Genomic DNA, 18,374 nt, shown 5'->3' on the forward strand with positions numbered 1-18,374 from the left:
GTGATTGATTGATTTCATTAGGAAATGTATCATTGATATAAATCCAATAGGCAATACAACATGAATTATGTTATAAACGGCTCATAAAAGGGTAAATACTTTATTATAAAGTATACCTGTAGAAGCAGTTAATCCGTTATCTACTGGTTGAGCCTTTGAGAGATAACTATTGATTAGTCATGCCTGCAGAATGCGGAAGAGGAGCTCTCGGTCACCCATTCTCAATGAAGCTTCCTGAGAGAAAGCATTGTGTCCGAGCATCTTTATTGATTTCTCCCTTTTCATGGTGTAACATAAAAATAGTGAAGCATGTATTTTAAGCTGGAATTATTTTAGTTTGCCTTGAGGGTGTTGGAGGGATGCGTTTACGTGTTTGCATACAAGTTTCTATGTTCACTTATGAATTACCGCGCTTGAACACTAGATGCGCTATTGTGGCATCTGCACCATAGGAGGCACCAACGAAGAAGTTCCCTTCCATAACAAAACGTCGCATCCGCTGACTGCTGGAAATAAACAACATACTTTAGGCTACAGAAGGTATAAATGATATTCTGTTTGCTTTACTATTGTAGTTGAAGTATGTGGCTTAAGGGTAATCGTTAGCTTACAAATCAATGACTTACAGTACATTCTTCATATTTCCAACTACTTTAACTACACATAGTTAGTTCGTTAAATACTGAGTTTATCTGACTTTTTTCGGTTTCATTCACAACACATCTCCGTTAACTCTGGCCTTTGATTATATTGTGAAGTCTCAAATAAGGCATCAATATTATACATTTATTCAGTTTTTTTCGAGCCAGTGTTATGAAAATGAGATGCAATACAGGTAACTTTTTTTTTTTATTTGTTTCACAGCTTTTGAAAAGGGACTACATTTAATTAAGATTGTATAGCTATATATTTTATTTTTGTTATCTTCCATTGGATTAATGTATTCTTCATGTATTCTTGTGCAGCCTAACAGCCACAACGATAGTGATATAATAATATATCTACATAACTTTGTTTTAGAAGTTTGTGTATTCAACACATTCTGCTTATTCAGTAATGTTAGTACATTATGTAATATCATTTAACACATTTTCTTTGCAGTCACTCTGTTGTGGTGATCAAAATGGACATACACTATATAAGTATTAAGAATAAAGGAAAATTACTCATGTACATATTTCACAAAATAACTTCATACACCAACAAATTAATATAATCCCTGATAAAAAAGGAAAATATACATAGTGTTTTGATTAACCTGCATAGTAATCAATTATCCTGTAATGTAATACCTATGTTCTGAATCATACATTTTGTGTTCAACCAAGGCTCTTCTTCAAAATGGCAATGAATGTTTTGACCAATGATCTTTGCAGTCCTCAACATTTTTGTCCATTACAAGTAACATCAGTAACACATCTAATTTGCTGAATTTCTCCAACATGCCAATATTTACAAGTTCCCCTTTTCGGGTTACACCCCATGGAAGTTGTTGTGCTCTCAGAAGAAGCATCATTTTCAATTTTGTCCATTCTATAATGCAGCAAAGTTGTGCTCTTGCATGTAATGTAATGTCCATCATTCTGGCCTTGCCCTTATCAACTCTAGGTGCGAGGTCAGGCCTGCTGTCTTCTGTGACCGTGCCGCCATGTTGCGATCAGTGACAATGTCACTATGTCTCCACTGTCAGTGGACCCGATACCACGCCTCTCACAGGCCCTTTTCAGCCCAGGGGCCCACAGTGGAAAACCAGGTGGCTGTAGAAGCCCTCAACGACCTCTCAGTGGACATCCAGAAGATCCGCCGGCTAAAGGGCTGGGTCCTGCGCCAGAGCTCTGCCTACGTGAGTGAGACGGCCAGCCTGCTTAGGGACATGGGTGCCAAGGGGCCTGTGATCGCCCGTATCCTGGAGCTCCATCCTGAGGCAATCCTCTGCAGCCCGGAGCTGCAGCAGGCCCAGAGGAAGCTCTGGAAGTCCGTCTGTCCCGGAGATGCAGACCTGGTGGGCATTATCGAGAGGTTCCCCGCCTCCTTCTTTACCTCACCCTGCCACCACGCTAACCAGAGGGCCAACATTGACTTCTTCCAGAGTCTACAACTCAACAAGCGCATAGTCACCAAGCTGATGGCCAGCGCCCCGCAGAGTTTCAGTGGCCCTGTGGAGCAGAATGAAGAGATGGTCCGCACACTGCAACAGGCCTACCTGGAGCTGGGGGGTGATGCCACTAATATGCAAATATGGCTGCAAAAACTAATCAGCCAGAATCCCTTTGTTCTCCTCAAGCCTCCAAAGGTCCTTAGGGACAACCTGTTGTTCCTCAGAGACCAGGGCTTCACTACAGCTGAGCTCCTCCGCCTCCTCTCCAAGCTAAAGGGCTTTGTGATCGAGCTCAGTCCAGATAGCATGCACAAAACCCTGGCCTACTCGCAGGAGACCCTGGGCTGCTCCGAAGTTGAACTCCGGGACTTGGTCCTCAACTGCCCAGCTTTGCTCTACTACCCTGAGGCTGTATTGGCTGAACGCTTTAATGGCCTCCTCAGTGCTGGAGCCACTATGGCTCAGATTATAGAGACTCCAACAGTTCTGGAGCTGACTCCACAGATAGTGAGTTACCGGATCCAGAGACTGCGGTCGTATGGCTACGATGTACGGACAGGCAGCCTAATGGCCCTTAACGGTACAAAGAAAGACTTTGAAATTAGTTCTGATAAATTACACTTACGGAGGGAAAGACCACTCTTTAACCCAGTTGCCCCAATAAGGGGTGACAGTTGATCTTGATTTAACGGTTTAAAATACGGTCATTGTGAACAATCTTACCATTGGGAATATTGTTGGGTCACGGTTTTGCTTAAGTATGTATTGAAATAATGAGGTTAGAAGACAAGCTTGCCAAGAAAGTAGTCCTGCGCCACAAACACCTTTTCTATAGTCTAGTCTGTGTTAATCAAGTGTTTCCTTGAAATGTAATTGTAACATAATCGTGTTTGGATATTATGATGCAGTGATTTGATGTGTATGGGAAATGTCCATAATGTGTTTAACTAATTTAATCAGAACCTCCAAATAATTAACTATACAGTATGGCAGTCCCCTTAGAGGCCAAGTCATTTGTGCTGATATGTAAGTATATGCCCTGTAGTGGAGTTGCAGTACGTTTTTCTTTGAGTGTCGATTGTTATTAAAAAATGTTTGCTGTGGATTTGAGTTTTGAAATACTTATAGTGGCATTTGTAAAAACAAATAAACAGCTGTCTACCAATTCATTTTTGCCGGACCGTGTAAGCAGATCCGGCCAAGAAGAGCAAATGTCTCGACTGACTGATTGACTGGCTGACTGACTGACTCTGTACACCTTGTTAAATGGCATAGTGGTTAGAGAAGCCGTGACGTCACCAATAGTTGTCTGAAGTCCCATTTTGAAGCTCATTTTTGACGGAGCTGGTCGTCGCCATCTTGGCAGCGCGTCACGGCAGACGTTTCTTACTAAGTTTACCTCCACCACAAATAGCATCTATGAACTGTTAGCTTATTAGCCAGTAAAAGGCTTACTAGTATCTACTAACTTCTTAGGAATAATCATAAGAATTGAGCAATTTCTAGCGAGACTGAAGATTAATGTTTCCATGCCAGAAAGTCGCAATATAACCGTATACAGTTTTAGGCTCACTATAATGTCACTACTGTATGTTGTAGCCAGCAAATGTGTTTTGTCTATCCAGACCCAAAACACATGCACGGATGCGTACTTCCAAATTCCAGCAGAAACACTCACAAAATAACCGTTAACTGTCTTATTTCAGTCTTACTGTAATGTAGTCACTGGAGGTTTTAGCCAGCAAAGTTTTGTCTATTCCAAGGGAAAAACTCAGAGGCCAAAAACTGCAATTCGTCGAATGGCCACTTGAGGCTTGCTGCAAAAGGAAGAAATCTCCATAGACCTCTATGGTAAAATGCCCATATAAATGTTATAAAAGCAGAAATAAACATTTACTTCCTGGTTAAAAAAATTACTTTGGTGTATATTGCTCATTTCCCCCTTTTTGACAACTTGGGGGAGTGATTTTTTTTTATAACTCATCCGTTTTAAATATATTAAGTCTTGTAATTAGAGGGCGCAGCCTATTGAGTGGCGGGTGAGGTGCTGGCGCTGTCACTCGTGTTACTCCTAGCGGTTTGTCGTTTCTGGTAGCGCCCCGGCTATCTCCAGTCGTTATAATTAAGTGAAATCCAAATAAATGACTCGTAACCATACAGTCTATGCTCATAACTAAAGTTATGTGAAAATCTAATATATAATCTGCAAGTCTCTACCTATTTTTTACAGTCTAGCATCTCAACAAAATCTAGAGTTGCAAAATTACCACATTTATATATTACAAAAACGCTGAATCATTTTAAGCTTTTAAGTTTTTAAGTATAGTTTCAGGTTAACTTGTCTCAAGTGTAAGCTGGTATTGACTGGCTACCAACAGCTAGGAACGCAGAGTAGCATACTGGTAGCATTTAGCCTAGCTTCGTAGCCTTTGCTAACTTGGTAATGTCGCGCTAGGTGGGCGTTGTTTCAGCAACCAGGCACCTCACCTGCACCCACAACCCACCTCTTTGCCCATTTTTGGGTATCCAGGAGGTAGGCCAAGTGACAAGCTGCCAAGATGGCGACGACCAGCTCCGCCAAAAATGAGCTTCAAAGTTCACATGCTCTTTAAAGTTCACATGCTCATCTAGACCTAAAGCAAGTTATTTATAGCATATTAGTAGCACCTTTCTGAAATAATTTTGGTCTTCCCTGTATCTATGGAATGTCTCCATTTAGTATGAGCATAAATGATCAATATTAGGTGTATTCTGTAGGTCAGCAAGGACCCTTCTGTAATCATGATAAAACAAGATGCCTGGGAATATACCTGGAATTTCATGCCTCCATTTAGCATGTTTGCTTTGTAGGGCTTAATTATTAAACTTTTCTAGCATGGGTGAGAGTACATTTCCCTGCTTTACAAGCTTTTACTGAGCACACATAACTGTCTGATATAGAGCTCTAATAGCATCAAAGTTAGTCTAAAATAATACAATTTAAAGATGCAATTAGACAATTACAAACTCTGTGGTAGAGCCTTGGGGTCAGTGGTAAACAACATAAAAGAAAAATAGAGACCTGGGTTATCACTGTGGATATTGGCTTATGGTCAACTATATCAATCTTGTGTGTGTCTAGTAATGGACTGTGCTGCTGTGATATGGGGATCCAAAGTACCTACCAACTGTAACAATATCCAAACAAAAGAAATCTCTCAAATATAAAAATTGCCAGCTGATATTTCCTGAACTCAGATTGTATGCTCTTATCAAAGAGGACCACAGCCTTGAACCATATAAGTCATAGCCCAACAAAATGCCTAATGTCAGTTTATGCACAGATAAGATCCAGCTCCCTGGCAGTACTGCCGTAGGAATGAATAGTTTCAACAGAGTCCCTGAAGAGGTATGATTATGTATACAGTTCTCCCACAGCTTACGCTAAACTACCTGCTGACAAACAATGTAACGCAATGCTATGCATACAGTCTCTGGAACTGTAAGCCAATGACTTCCAAGTGTCGCAAGGGCGACATATGGCTCAAGAAGCTGACAAAGATACATTATTATCTACGCTGAGAATCCATATCTTTAATAAAGACACTCATCTGAGAAAGCCAACGGGTTTTGTTGGTCTCTGAATATTCTTGCTTTTCTAAGAGACCCTCTCACCTTCCACGCACTGAGCTCCATGGGATCTTCTAAGAATGGTGACGCCATGTTCTATCAAGAATTGATTGGTCAGTAGGCGGTGCTTTTATACGTGTTAATCTGTTATCTCGAATATAACAGATTAAAAGGTGTGCAGTATAAGTTGCCTTGGCGATGTAACCCGGTAACAAGTGAACCGCTGTTGTGACACTGACAACCCAGGGTTCAACCTGAAGTTAGCACACTAACCCCAAATCCTGCTTCATAGTACAGGCCTTTATTTTTCGGTGTATTTTTGCCTTGGAATAAACGTGTGCACAGCACAGACCACACAGACCCATTTCAAGGCAAAAATACACTGAAAAAATAAAAACCCTGAAAAATACACAGATTCTTTTTTTAAAGCAAGAATCCCATGCCTTAACTAAGTGTAAAGGCTTCTCTCAATGTTTTAAAGCATGTAGGACACCTTGAAATGTCCTCAGAGTGCTTTTTCATGAGTGAGCAGTGCAGCTAATGAAGTCATTGCGTTTTGCCTCAAGGTCCCCAGCTCTCTGGGTACTGGGGAGGGTTCTTCCGACATGGCACCCTATTCCTTACATAGTGAACTAGTTTTGACCAGAACCTTATAGGCCTGTAAGAAAACTGAAATTGTGCCATTTCAAACGCCTGTCTGACCAAATGTACAGCAAAATTAAGTAGTACGATCTGTAGTCAAAAGCTAAATGATAAGTGCATGTTAACAAATTTGAGTTAGTACTACCAAGTGTATTTCAGTTTAATGAATTTATGATTTACGTTCTGGCTCATTCCAGGAAAACTGTATGAAGTCCCTGTTACTGTATTACCAAAGGTGTTTTAGGATATAGATGGACAGATAGAAAATGCTTCTCCAATTGAAATCTCTTTTCACACCTTTTTATTCGTTAGCTAAGCCCATTTAAAAAGACGTAGTCAAGCCTAAGGGGTTTGTTTTGGTTACAGAAATTACAATTTCCGAGAAAAATCTAGGTTTGGATTTACAACAATGAGCCTCTGAGTTTAAAGCTATCGCATTATTTATGTCCGCTGTCTTCTGAATCGTTTTTTTTCTTGTACTGCAATGTATGTGGAAGCTGTATTTGTATCGGTACCATTATTTAATCAGGTAAGTTGATTAAGAACCAATTCTTATTTTCAGCAACCACCTGGGGAATGTTACTAGGAAGGAGGAGCCATTTGGGTTAAGAGTCTTTCTCTGGGACCAAAAAACATAGCTTTCTCCATGGCGATAAAAGAGGACTTTTCAGACACTAGTCAGATGCCTTAACCACTGGGCCACCTAGTCTTATCTATGTTACATGACAGTTGTTCAATAACATTTTGGAAAGGTTATTAAATATTTATTTAATGGTTATTGAGCTCACTCTAAAATGTTTAGTGTATTGAGAATTTAGACTTAATTTCAAGTGTTCTGGTTTTGGTGTAGCAAGTGTAAGATTTTATATACTTGTATTTTTGTATAATTTTTAAATATATTTGTGTAAATATAAGGGATACAAGACTAATAGGGACATGTTCAGACCATTGCCAATAGAGATCAAGTGACATTTGTACACCATACACCATATGTATTTTGTTTCTTTTACTTTTTCCCATGAAAACTGACACTAAAAACCTACCCTTTTCACCCCATTTTCTTCTCTGCTTTCAAGAGTGACTTACAGGAGCAATTTGGTTTAAGGATCTTGCTAAAAGGCACAACAAGCTGATTATTTCTCTCATCAGAATGGGGAGTCAAACCAGCAACCTGTCCTGTGCAATTTTAAAACCAAGGTTTCGTTTCGGCCGGAGGGAATGTTTTGGAGACAATGCACCTCCAAAGGTTAACTTCATTTTCTAGGTTTCAATGTTGTCATAAGTTGTCACACATTCAGTAACATCCATGTTGATGCAGACCCTTTCAAGCGGAGTGCTACCAATGACCTGTAATGGTATTACCCAAATCGTTCCAACAGGCGAACATTGCGAATTTCTGTTAAAAGGTTTGCTTCCATTTGAGTGTAATGAACAAGACCCGGCTAGGTGTATAAGCGCAAATGATCCGTCTTTTTCCTCGTTGCCTGTCAGTGATGATCCACTGTTACCACATCCTGTCCGCTGCACCGCGGTGACACCATCGGTCTGAAATATCTCCAATTGCAGGAGAGGTTAATACCAGGGAGTATAAATTGTTCTTTTCTATTTCAAACGTGACACCGGGTATTAATAGCGCTGGTTACACATTGCTTTTATGGAGCATAACTCAAGGAAAATAGATGACACCTGTAATTAAAATGCATGATTTCTAGCTGTGGCGATAGCATGGAGTGTTAAGGTGGTAAATAGTGAATGTCTAGGGTCAGTAGGGCTTGGGGAATGAATGTGTACTCAGAGACCCCAGTTAAGCATCTTTGTACTTAGCTGTTATAATCCCAGGAACTCCCTGCAAAAAAAGCATGGCCCGAATAGATGCACGTTTTCTTTTGGCTATATACTCTGAAGGTTTAGGTTTGAAATCAAGCAATTACTAGTATATTTTCTAAGTGTATTTTCTCAGATTGTATCTGAAGGTATTTGTGTATGAATTGGTTTTTCCATTTAGAAATAACCACAACGCATTGATCTCACCAAATACTGGGCATCTTCTCTGGTGATGTTCTACCAGGCCTGTAGCGCAGCCATCTTGAATTATTGTTTGTTCTGAGTTCTTTCTGTCTTAGGTCATCTTCAACAAATTAAAGTTTAATTTAATTAAAATCTGGAGACTTGGCTCTCTGTAGTTGCTATGGCAGTATGTTTTGGGTCATTATCTTGCTGTTTGACTAAGCACCATCCAATGAATTGGAGGCATTTGCATGTACTTTAGCAGAAAAGCAGTATATTTTAGAATATATGTTCCTGCTGATGTATAATTAAGGAAGACAAGTGAGACAGTTTCAGTGGCAGTCATACATGCAAGATTATCAAAATACTTGCACTCCTGACATTGAAAAGGGGGAAAAAAGGTTGAGATGTAGCTGAAATTTAATCCATGCTGAAATATTATTTAAAACAAGTGTTTCGGCTTCATGCCTTCATCAGTGCTGTACATGAATGTGCGACAAAAACCCTTTATAGAAAGATGGTTGATTGACACAAAAGTTGAAAGGAATTAAGTTCTCTACAATCACCATGGACAACCACAAGGCTGCATTTGAAAAAAAGTTTACATAGTACATAGCACACAGTATACATAGCTAATGAGCACACAGTATACATAGCTAATGAGCACAGTAAACATAGCTAATGAGCACAGTATACATAGCTAATGAGCACAGTCTACATAGCCAATGAGCACACAGTAAACATAGCTAATGAGCAAAGTCTACATAGCTAATGAGCACAGTATACATGGCTAATGAGCACAGTATACATGGCTAATGAGCACAGTCTACATAGCCAATGAGCACACAGTAAACATAGCTAATGAGCACAGTTTACAGAGCTAATGAGCACAGTATACATAGCTAATGAGCACAGTTTACAGAGCTAATGAGCACAGTATACATAGCTAATGAGCACAATATACATAGCTAATGAGCACACAGTATACATAGATAATGAGCACAGTATACATAGCTAATGAGCACACAGTATACATAGATAATGAGCACAGTATACATAGATAATGAGCACAGTATACATAGCTAATGAGCACAGTATACATAGCTAATGAGTACAGTATATATAGTTAATGAGAACAGTATACATAGCTAATGAGCACACAGTATACATAGCTAATGACCACAGTATACATAGCTAAGCACTGGCTGTCAAAGATATCAGTTGGAACATCACACTTAAGAGAAATATAATGGCATCCAAAAGATACCATTTATAAAGCATAATGCATATAGCAAAAATAATTCCCAACGTATAGAACATACAGCTCTGGAAAAAATTAAGAGACCACTGCACCTTTTTCTTTCCTTTCCAAAAAGGTCAAAAAGGAAGGTTTTGAGTGAGGAACAAAAGCATAACAATTAAGAGACCACTGCAAATTGAACACTTCTGTTCCTCACTCAAAACTTTCCTTTTCAACTTTTTTGGAAAGGAAAGAAAAATGTACAGTGGTATCTTAATTTTTTCCGGAGCTGTAGTTACCAACTGCAAGGACAATGAAATAGAGATTAGAATATACAGATTAGAGAAAACACGTATGGTCGAGTTCTTCACTGAGACCCTGGGGATGTAGGGTCTTCAGATGAAAAACCCACCTTGCTTCACATTGGAGAAGATTTTGTCCAGTTGAGGGTTGTGTGTATGTGGAGAGTGGCCTTCTGCCAGAGGGTAGAGCTCTGAATAGTCCATTTCCAGGGTAAGAGGGATCAGCCCCCATCATTGCCACTCGCCTCCGTGTCCTGGAGGTGTGTAGGTCGCGTAGAGACGGCAGATTGCAGCCAAGCACGCTCTCTGCAGAGCTGATGATGCACTGCAACGTACCAGACGGTGATGGAAGAGGTCAGAATGGACTCTACGATGGCTGTGTAGAAATGCGCCATCATTGTCTTTGGCAGGTTTACCTTTTTCAGCTGCCGCAGGAAGTACATCCTCTGCTGTGCTGTCTTTGTAAGAGAGGTGATGTTCAGCTCCCACTTGAGGTACTGGGCGATGGTGGTGCCCAGAAAGTGATCCTGAGTATGTGGATATCTATATTTCCTTGTTTCTAAGTACTGTAACCTGCCTTGATCCTGAGTGTTTGGATATCTCTCTTCGCTTGTTTCTAAGTACTGTAACCTGCCTTGATCCTGAGTGTGTGGAGATCTCTCTTCGCTTGTTTCTAAGTACTGTAACCTAACCTGTTTTTTGTGGCTAACTAGAGGATTGCACCTTGCAGTGTAGCCTTTGTAGTTCTGCTGGTGAAGTCTTCTACCGATGGTAGCAGATCTGTCTAGAACACTCCATGAGTTTATTTTTCTTCATTATAGTGAGCGTTCTTTGGTCACACATGATAGATGTCTTCTGTGGCCTACTAAGCTGTTTACAATGGCTAAGCTCACCAGTGCTTTCATTCTTTTTAAGACTGTTCCAAACTCCAAACTGTGGCACAATTATGCTCACACCCATTGAATAACAACACAGTCAACTGCCCCCATGGAGAAAGCTTCGGACAAGCTGGGATGGCCCTGCCCCTGCACAACTGCCCCTTATTAGGACCTTGTCAAGGGAGCTGTGTACAAGAAGAACCAACATGAGTGGTTTGTGGTTTGCTTTGACTCATTGATATCTCTTTGGTCTTCATATTAACAAACACAGACAGTAGACCTCCATGGCAAATGCAGAGCTTGGAATCAAGACTAGACACTGACAGTCTTCTTGTAACTCCACAAATGTAACAGAACAATTTCAATAACAGAAACGGTGAGTTGACATTTCTGTTGGTTTCCGTTAGTTGAATTTGGTTTGGTCTGAAATAGGGGTATTTTGAAGTTTCATTTTTCTAAATTGTTAATAAAGTACAACAACCCCTTTCACCTCAAGAACAGACTGAACCCTTTGCGACATTAATTTAACAAGGTGCTGGATGAATTCCTCAGGGATTTCGGTCCGTGCTGTCACGGCAGCATCACGTGGGTCAAACACGCTACAAACCTCCCATTCGTCCTAATCCCAAAGGTGATCTATAAGACTGAGATCTTGGGACAGTGCAGGCTATTGGAGTAAACTGAAGTCACTGCCACATTTGTGGAGCTTTTTGAGATGATGCATACTTGTGCTGCTGGAAGGATCCATTCTGAATTGGCCGACTGTGGCTATAAAAGGGATGCACAATATCTATGTACGCTGTGGCGTTAAAATGATGCTCAGTTGTTATTAAGGGGTCTAATATGTGCCATGGAAACATTACCTACACCAACTGTTACTTTGACAAAAGGCAGGACGATAGATGGATTCATGCCTTTTACCCTAAATTCTGACCCCTACCCTCTGCTAGCCATAGCAGAAATTGAGATGTCAGACCAGGCAAGGATTTCCAATCTTAATTTTCATTTAGTTTTGGTGATCACATGCCCACTGTAGCACATTACTCTTGTAAATACTAGTTATTTGGGTATTTGCGGCCTTTCTGTCAGTTTCACAAGTCTGGCCATTTCCATTTGACCTCTCATTAATAAGGTGTTAGATTGCATTGTAATGGTTGTAGTATGGGAGACAAAACGGCAATTGGTTCTAGGGACTAAGATGTCTTGTTATTTATTTATTTCTAGTGGGTCACTAACTGAAGAATGGAGTTAAAGTAATATTTATTGATTAACAAGTGATCAAAAAGGCTAATGTGATGCAAGTTGAAGAATTGAACGGCACTTTATTTAGGCATTTTAAAGATTTTATCACCATCCAAAAAAAATATTACAAATAAAACAGGAAAATATTCAAAGAATTTACTTTAACATTCTCATGTATAAGTGACACTTATACTATTTTGATCATCGTAATTCCCCAAAATATTCAATATATTGATAATCTGACTTTGTTTGTAAATATACGTGATAGTAAGACACACTATAGCGTTAACGTGCTAGGAGCGTTAACAAGAACCATCTTCATCTGACTGAAACACCTGACATGTACATGACAACATAACAAGTGACACAATTCATGTTTCATTCTAGTTCTACCATTTCAAGCCGAGGAATGTTCCACAGTAAAGGGATCTGCTAGCAACGAAGTTTGTCTGCAAAAATATGTAAACAAATAATCCAAAATGACTTACTGGTACAAAAACTACAAAACAGTGTTTCTCCTTCTAGGTCACTTAAAGTACTTTTCATCGGCGCCCAAGTTGCTTATGGAGTTGCTAGAGCATTACAAGGCACGGCAACCACATTTGGTTACTAACCCCTCGAACCCGGGCGGCCAATGTCCAACTGGACTGCAGGACCCCTGAGCAAATACGCAAGCAGGATTCAAACCCGGGTTTCGATTTGATGCTACTAACGGCAAGGCAGTGACTCCACCACTGCACCATTCAGAGGCCCAAAAAAAACCACATTTCTAAAATACAACCAATGCCATTTTCCTCAAAGGAATTTCAGCTCAGGTCGAGCAAGGTGTGTTAACCAGTCAAATATGGAGATGTGGTGGCCTAGCAAAGATTCTGTTGAGTAAAACTGTTGTAGGTTGCATTCCAGAAACATTTTATTGTAGCATATATTGGAGGCCCCACTGAAGTACAGCAGTTATACGGGACAGACATCCGGACAGGTAATCCTTTTCAAATCCTGCTAGCATTGATCACTACTCAACTTAAGATTGTAAAACTACAATGAGTATGATTTCGGTATGCGGAGCTAGGAAAGACATGGCTCACCTGATTCAATACTGTTATGGAACCGTGCAGATGGACATGGCTCTTCTGGCTCTTTATTGTTATGGAACCGTGCTGATGGCAATAGCTCATCAGAATCATTATTGTCATAGAATATAGGATGGACATGGCTCATCTAGTTATCTTTTTTTTTATGGAACTGTGCTAATAGACTTGGCTCATCTGATTCTCTAGTGTTCTGGAACTGTGCTAATAGACATGGCTCATCTGATTCACTAGTGTTCTGGAACTGTGCTAATAGACATGGCTCATCTGATTCACTAGTGTTCTGGAACTGTGCTAATAGACATGGCTCATCTGATTCACTAGTGTTCTGGAACTGTGCTAATAGACATGGCTCATCTGATTCTCTAGTGTTCTGGAACTGTGCTAATAGACATGGCTCATCTGATTCACTAGTGTTCTGGAACTGTGCTAATAGACATGGCTCATCTGATTCACTAGTGTTCTGGAACTGTGCTAATAGACATGGCTCATCTGATTCACAAGTGTTCTGGAACTGTGCTAATAGACATGGCTCATCTGATTCACTAGTGTTCTGGAACTGTGCTAATAGACATGGCTCATCTGATTCACTAGTGTTCTGGAACTGTGCTAATAGACATGGCTCATCTGATTCACTAGTGTTCTGGAACTGTGCTAATAGACATGGCTCATCTGATTCACAAGTGTTCTGGAACTGTGCTAATAGACATTACTCATCTGATTCACTGGTGGTATGAGACGGTTAGAGGACGTTACTCGTCTGATTCACTGATGTGTGAGCCTCACTAAGTGTGACATTTGTAATACAAGCAATAGGGCATGAGCGGGTGTAGTATAAGTGCTGGCTAAGCACGGCTAAGAGCTGTTATTAGGCACAACACATCGCGGAGTGCCTGGACACATCTCTTTGCCGTGGTATATCAACAATGATTATAACACAAACCCCAGAGATACCTTAAAGCTCTTAACCAGTTACCAACAAATTTAGAGCAGAAAAAAGTAATGTGATGTAATTGCTGTGGAACACGGTCTCATATACCAGGGCTATCAGCCAATCAGCAGTTAGAATTGAAACCACAAGGTTTACAAACACAAACAGATACAAATAATAGTCATACTGTTGAAATTCATTAAGTACAGTTTGTTTCAAAATCATCACATTTTCCTAGAGCTCCCTCTTGAAAACTTGAAATTTAAATTGAACCTCATTGTCCTCTTGAATGGTATTTGGTACTCCAGGAAACCTATTATGATGTTATGGAAAAAAGGGACAATTTAGACAGGTTGTCTCACACTTGGTTATACATTTTAAGACTTAGTTGATCAGAACATAAGCTGGATAGTCAATTAAATCAGTGCTGCACTGTCAAGGCCAGGACAGCAGGGAGAAAAACTGTCTTTCTTACCTCTCTTGTTTCCTAAAAATGTTTCGGTCAAATGGCGGGAAAAATACATCACAGTCAAAGTCAGCCATGATGTCAGTAAGATAGATGAGGTCACACCCTGGATGCATCAGTGCCTCCTGATGACAAGAGAAAAGTTGTGAGTTTCAGGATGGATGGATACAGTGGTTTGACTTTCTTATAATAAACCACTGAATAAATGTTCATCCATTTAGGACTCGATTTAACCAAACCCACATTAAAGTATTTACACATTATTTTTCTAATGGCAAATGATCACACAGTTGGGACATAGTCAGTACTATCACTGTGACTTGGATTGAGGTTAATTCAGAAACTAATTCAATTCAAACAATGAATTTGAATTTGCCACACCACAGAGAAAGTTAGCTTTGTGTAAGTTAGCTCAATGTGTAAAATGAATTTTAAATTAATGTAATTATACACTGTTAAATTCAAATGTTGCATAAAACTTTATTTTAGATGTGCACACAGCATGAATAATGTAAATTTAAGATTTCATTTCATCCATTATGAAGGGAAACTGATTTCAGATCAGGACTTAATGAACAGTGGTCCATGTCATACTGTCCTATCACCCACAAAGAGACATGTTACCTGATAGACCCGTGGCCCACCCACCACCCAGACTGTCTCCACCAGCTCACAGAGGGGTGGCAGCGAGGCCAGGTTAACACTGCTGTCAAAATCCTGACAGAGGAAGTGGGCGTGCTTCGGGACAGTGCTGGAGAGGAGTGCGTGACACCCGCAAAAAAATAGAGTGAAATTATTCGCCGAAACAGAATTATTAATTGAAAGTATATGAATCCTTTTGTGGACTGACTGGCAGTGATTGTGGGCTTACCGCAGGGTTGAACTCAGGACAACATGTTGGACATTGGGCATTAAGGAGAACAGACTTTCTGGGTTGGAGAACCAACAGCCCTTGCCCCACACCATCAGGTTGACCTTCCCTGTGAAATGAGGGGAAAAAATAAAGTTCACCCTCACATAGTAAAGAGAAAGTAAATTTGGACCAATACCTAGAGTATGTAGTTTCTTAGAGTAATTATTTTACTATAACTGCCTGAATAATAAGAAAATGAAGTTGTAGTACCTGTTCTGTGAAAATTAAGTCAACCCCCTGGAAATGATTTTATTTTTGGCCATATGAATATGTAATCTTCAACACAAATGACAGATGAAGGTAAATCCCAGTGAAAGATTATCTTTTTTTAATAATCAAAAATCATCAGAGATGCAATTTCATTGTGCAAAAAAATAAATCTTACACCCATTTGTTGTGACTGTCGATCAGTCTCTTACATCTACAGGGAGGACTTGTTGCCCACTCTTTACATTACTGCTTGAATATCATGTTTGTTGGCTTTCTTGCATGCTGGACCTGCTTCAAGTTTCCACTTGGAGGATCCATGTTTGTTTCAGCTTCAGTTTTTGAAAGACTGCCTCACATTCTCCTCCAAAATTTTGTGGTACGGTATGGAATTCATGGTCGACTCAATGATGGGCCTCAGGGCCTAGCTAACTTGCCCTCCATAAGTATTGCTCTCCATAAGTATTGGGGCAACAAAGAGAAATGCACTCAAGGTATATGAAATACGACTAAACTGTGAATATGAGGTAAAAGTACATACTATTGTCTTTTATTTCTATCCACTTAAATGCTTACATGTTTTAGTAGTGTGTCATGGCACGGGCCTGCATGGTGGAGGTTTTGTCGTGGCCTGGCCTTGCATGGCTGCCTCTGGAACAGGCTCACTCATCTTTATTGATCATGTTACAAATGATAGCAGCAGCAGAATGAATCAGAAGTGTGCAGAATGAATCAGAAGTGTGCAGAATGAATCAGAAGTGTGGAGAATGAATCAGAAGTGTGCAGAATGAATCAGAAGTGTGCAGAATGAATCAGAAGTGTGCAGAATGAATCAGAAGTGTAGAGATTGAATCAGAAGTGTGCCGAATAAATCAGAAGTGTGCAGAATGAATCAGAAGTGTGCAGAATTAATCAGAAGTGTAGAGATTGAATCAGAAGTGTGCCGAATGAATCAGAAGTGTGCAGAATGAATCAGAAGTGTGGAGAAGCACGGCCACCAATGTACAAGAAAATGCCCCCAGACTCATTTGGCGGCGCTTCACAATACAACAGGACGATGACCCAAAGAGCTGTTCTTTTTTGTAGGAAAACTAAAATGTGTTGAAACAGCCAGAAATAAGAGATGACAGTCAGTACTTTTGCCCCTATGCCCACAGTTCACAGCCACAATAGCTATTTTGGCTTTCCCTCTACTTATGGAGGACACTGCATGTACTTTGTCTGGAGGTGGCTTTGTAACCCGTCCCACTCTTTGGCCTTAATGTCTCTTCAGAGGGATGTGGTTGGATCTCTTGATCATGACAACATGTTATCACATTCTCACATGGTTAACACCAAAGCAGACCAGGTTTCTAATCATTATGGAAGGCTGGTCCCTCCCAAAATACTGTACACTAATGATTTTCTAATTACTTGCACCTGATTCTAATTTTAGCCATGCTAAAAGGTAAAGATAAGGATGTACTTACTCTTTCCACGCAAGGAAATTGCATTTTGGTTCATTTTAATTGCATACATATTTTGTGCGTGTGTGTGGTTCATTATATTGGGTTACCCTTTTCAATGAATGTCGTTGGAATTTAACTCGAATGTGTCCAAATCCAGGGGTTGTAGTTACTTTTAAGAGTGTGTTTCAAACTTTCAAATCTGAATTTGTATTCATTTGAATCCCCAGCTAAACGTATTTTAGAAGTAATGAAAATCAATAGAATTTACCTGGTTCAGAGACCTTGGTGGTAGTGTCCAAGAAGAATTTGAATTCTGTTCTGTGGATGCAATAATTTAAATGATTTTACCAATATTATTAAACATGTACATAAACCATTACAAAAACCACGAACTTGAGAGAAAAAAGTATTCAAATTGAAATACAGTTTGACCTATTGTTGTATCTGTTAATTAATTGTATCAATGTAGGCTGCAGTGCCAAGAATCTCAAGTAGGCTTCGTTAAAGCTTCAAGCAGTGTTTCCGGGTTTCATCAGTTTTCCCATGGTGTCACCATATCAAGGCAAATTAGACATTTCCATTAGATTTTCCATGTATGTTTCGCGATTTTCAATAACCTTTGGTAGACTACTTTAAAACACTACTCCTCATGAACGGTTGGACAGTTTCCATAAAATCTTGTATTCAGCATCCATGAGAGAGATTTAACCAACTTTGTTTCACGTATCCCAACTAGAAAATACAAAACGATGCCGATTTATTCGCATAATATGCATAATTACAGATAATTAACTCTAAAACTGTATCTACGAGCCGTACCTATACTGCAGCACCAAAGCACATTTAAATAAATTGAAAATAGGATGACATATCTGAAAAAGAAGTTGGCATGGATAAACAGGTTAAACTTGAAATATGTCATTAAACATCGCCTAGAACAAAATCTATTACATAAAAGGGAATTGATCTCTTACGGTAATTGCCATGGCATTTTTCCATTTTTCCCTAATCCCATGTTGGAGCAAGCAGCGGCGATGACCCTCAAAGGTTTTGTTTTTAATTTGTCCGCACACATCGTCGATAGAATTGTAGGTAGCAAATAACATAAACTGACTGACTACCTCTCTACACGTATTTATATAACACATTCAGATACGCTGGCAGATATAATGGATTAGGGAAATTATATGTATATTGTACATAATTATATTGTTCTACCGACCGAGTATGACCCAAAAGCCCCCGATGACAGTCGGACCATTTGTAGAATGATCTGTTTGTAGATGCGTTTGTAGAATGTGCG

The 18,374-nt window shown here is 39.8% G+C and overlaps 2 protein-coding genes across 3 annotated transcripts; one reads left to right on the forward strand and one right to left on the reverse strand.

The window, feature by feature from the left end:
- The first annotated feature begins 204 nt into the window (after window positions 1-204).
- On the forward strand, window positions 205-3,201 carry mterf2 (mitochondrial transcription termination factor 2). 2 transcript variants are annotated; one of them, XM_010883376.3, is made up of 2 exons: window positions 205-540; window positions 1,609-3,201. In XM_010883376.3, the coding sequence occupies exons 1-2, from the start codon at window positions 425-427 to the stop codon at window positions 2,774-2,776; spliced, it is 1,284 nt and encodes a 427-aa protein (XP_010881678.2). In that variant the 5' UTR covers window positions 205-424; the 3' UTR covers window positions 2,777-3,201. The 2 variants fall into 2 exon arrangements, with proteins under 2 accessions (XP_010881678.2, XP_010881679.2); XM_010883377.3 differs by lacking the exon at window positions 205-540 and adding an exon at window positions 547-835.
- Window positions 3,202-13,300: 10,099 nt separating this feature from the next.
- Window positions 13,301-18,353, reverse strand: zgc:153031 (uncharacterized protein LOC557552 homolog). The gene is made up of 6 exons (XM_010883375.4): window positions 18,046-18,353; window positions 17,340-17,389; window positions 15,375-15,483; window positions 15,128-15,254; window positions 14,513-14,628; window positions 13,301-14,350 (listed from the first exon to the last, which is right to left on the reverse strand). Exons 1-6 carry the CDS (start codon window positions 18,144-18,146, stop codon window positions 14,272-14,274), a joined length of 582 nt encoding a protein of 193 aa, XP_010881677.2. The 5' UTR covers window positions 18,147-18,353; the 3' UTR covers window positions 13,301-14,271.
- Window positions 18,354-18,374: the final 21 nt, after the last annotated feature.

This window comes from Esox lucius, chromosome 19 (assembly GCF_011004845.1).
Source record: "Esox lucius isolate fEsoLuc1 chromosome 19, fEsoLuc1.pri, whole genome shotgun sequence".
Lineage (NCBI taxonomy): Eukaryota > Metazoa > Chordata > Actinopteri > Esociformes > Esocidae > Esox > Esox lucius.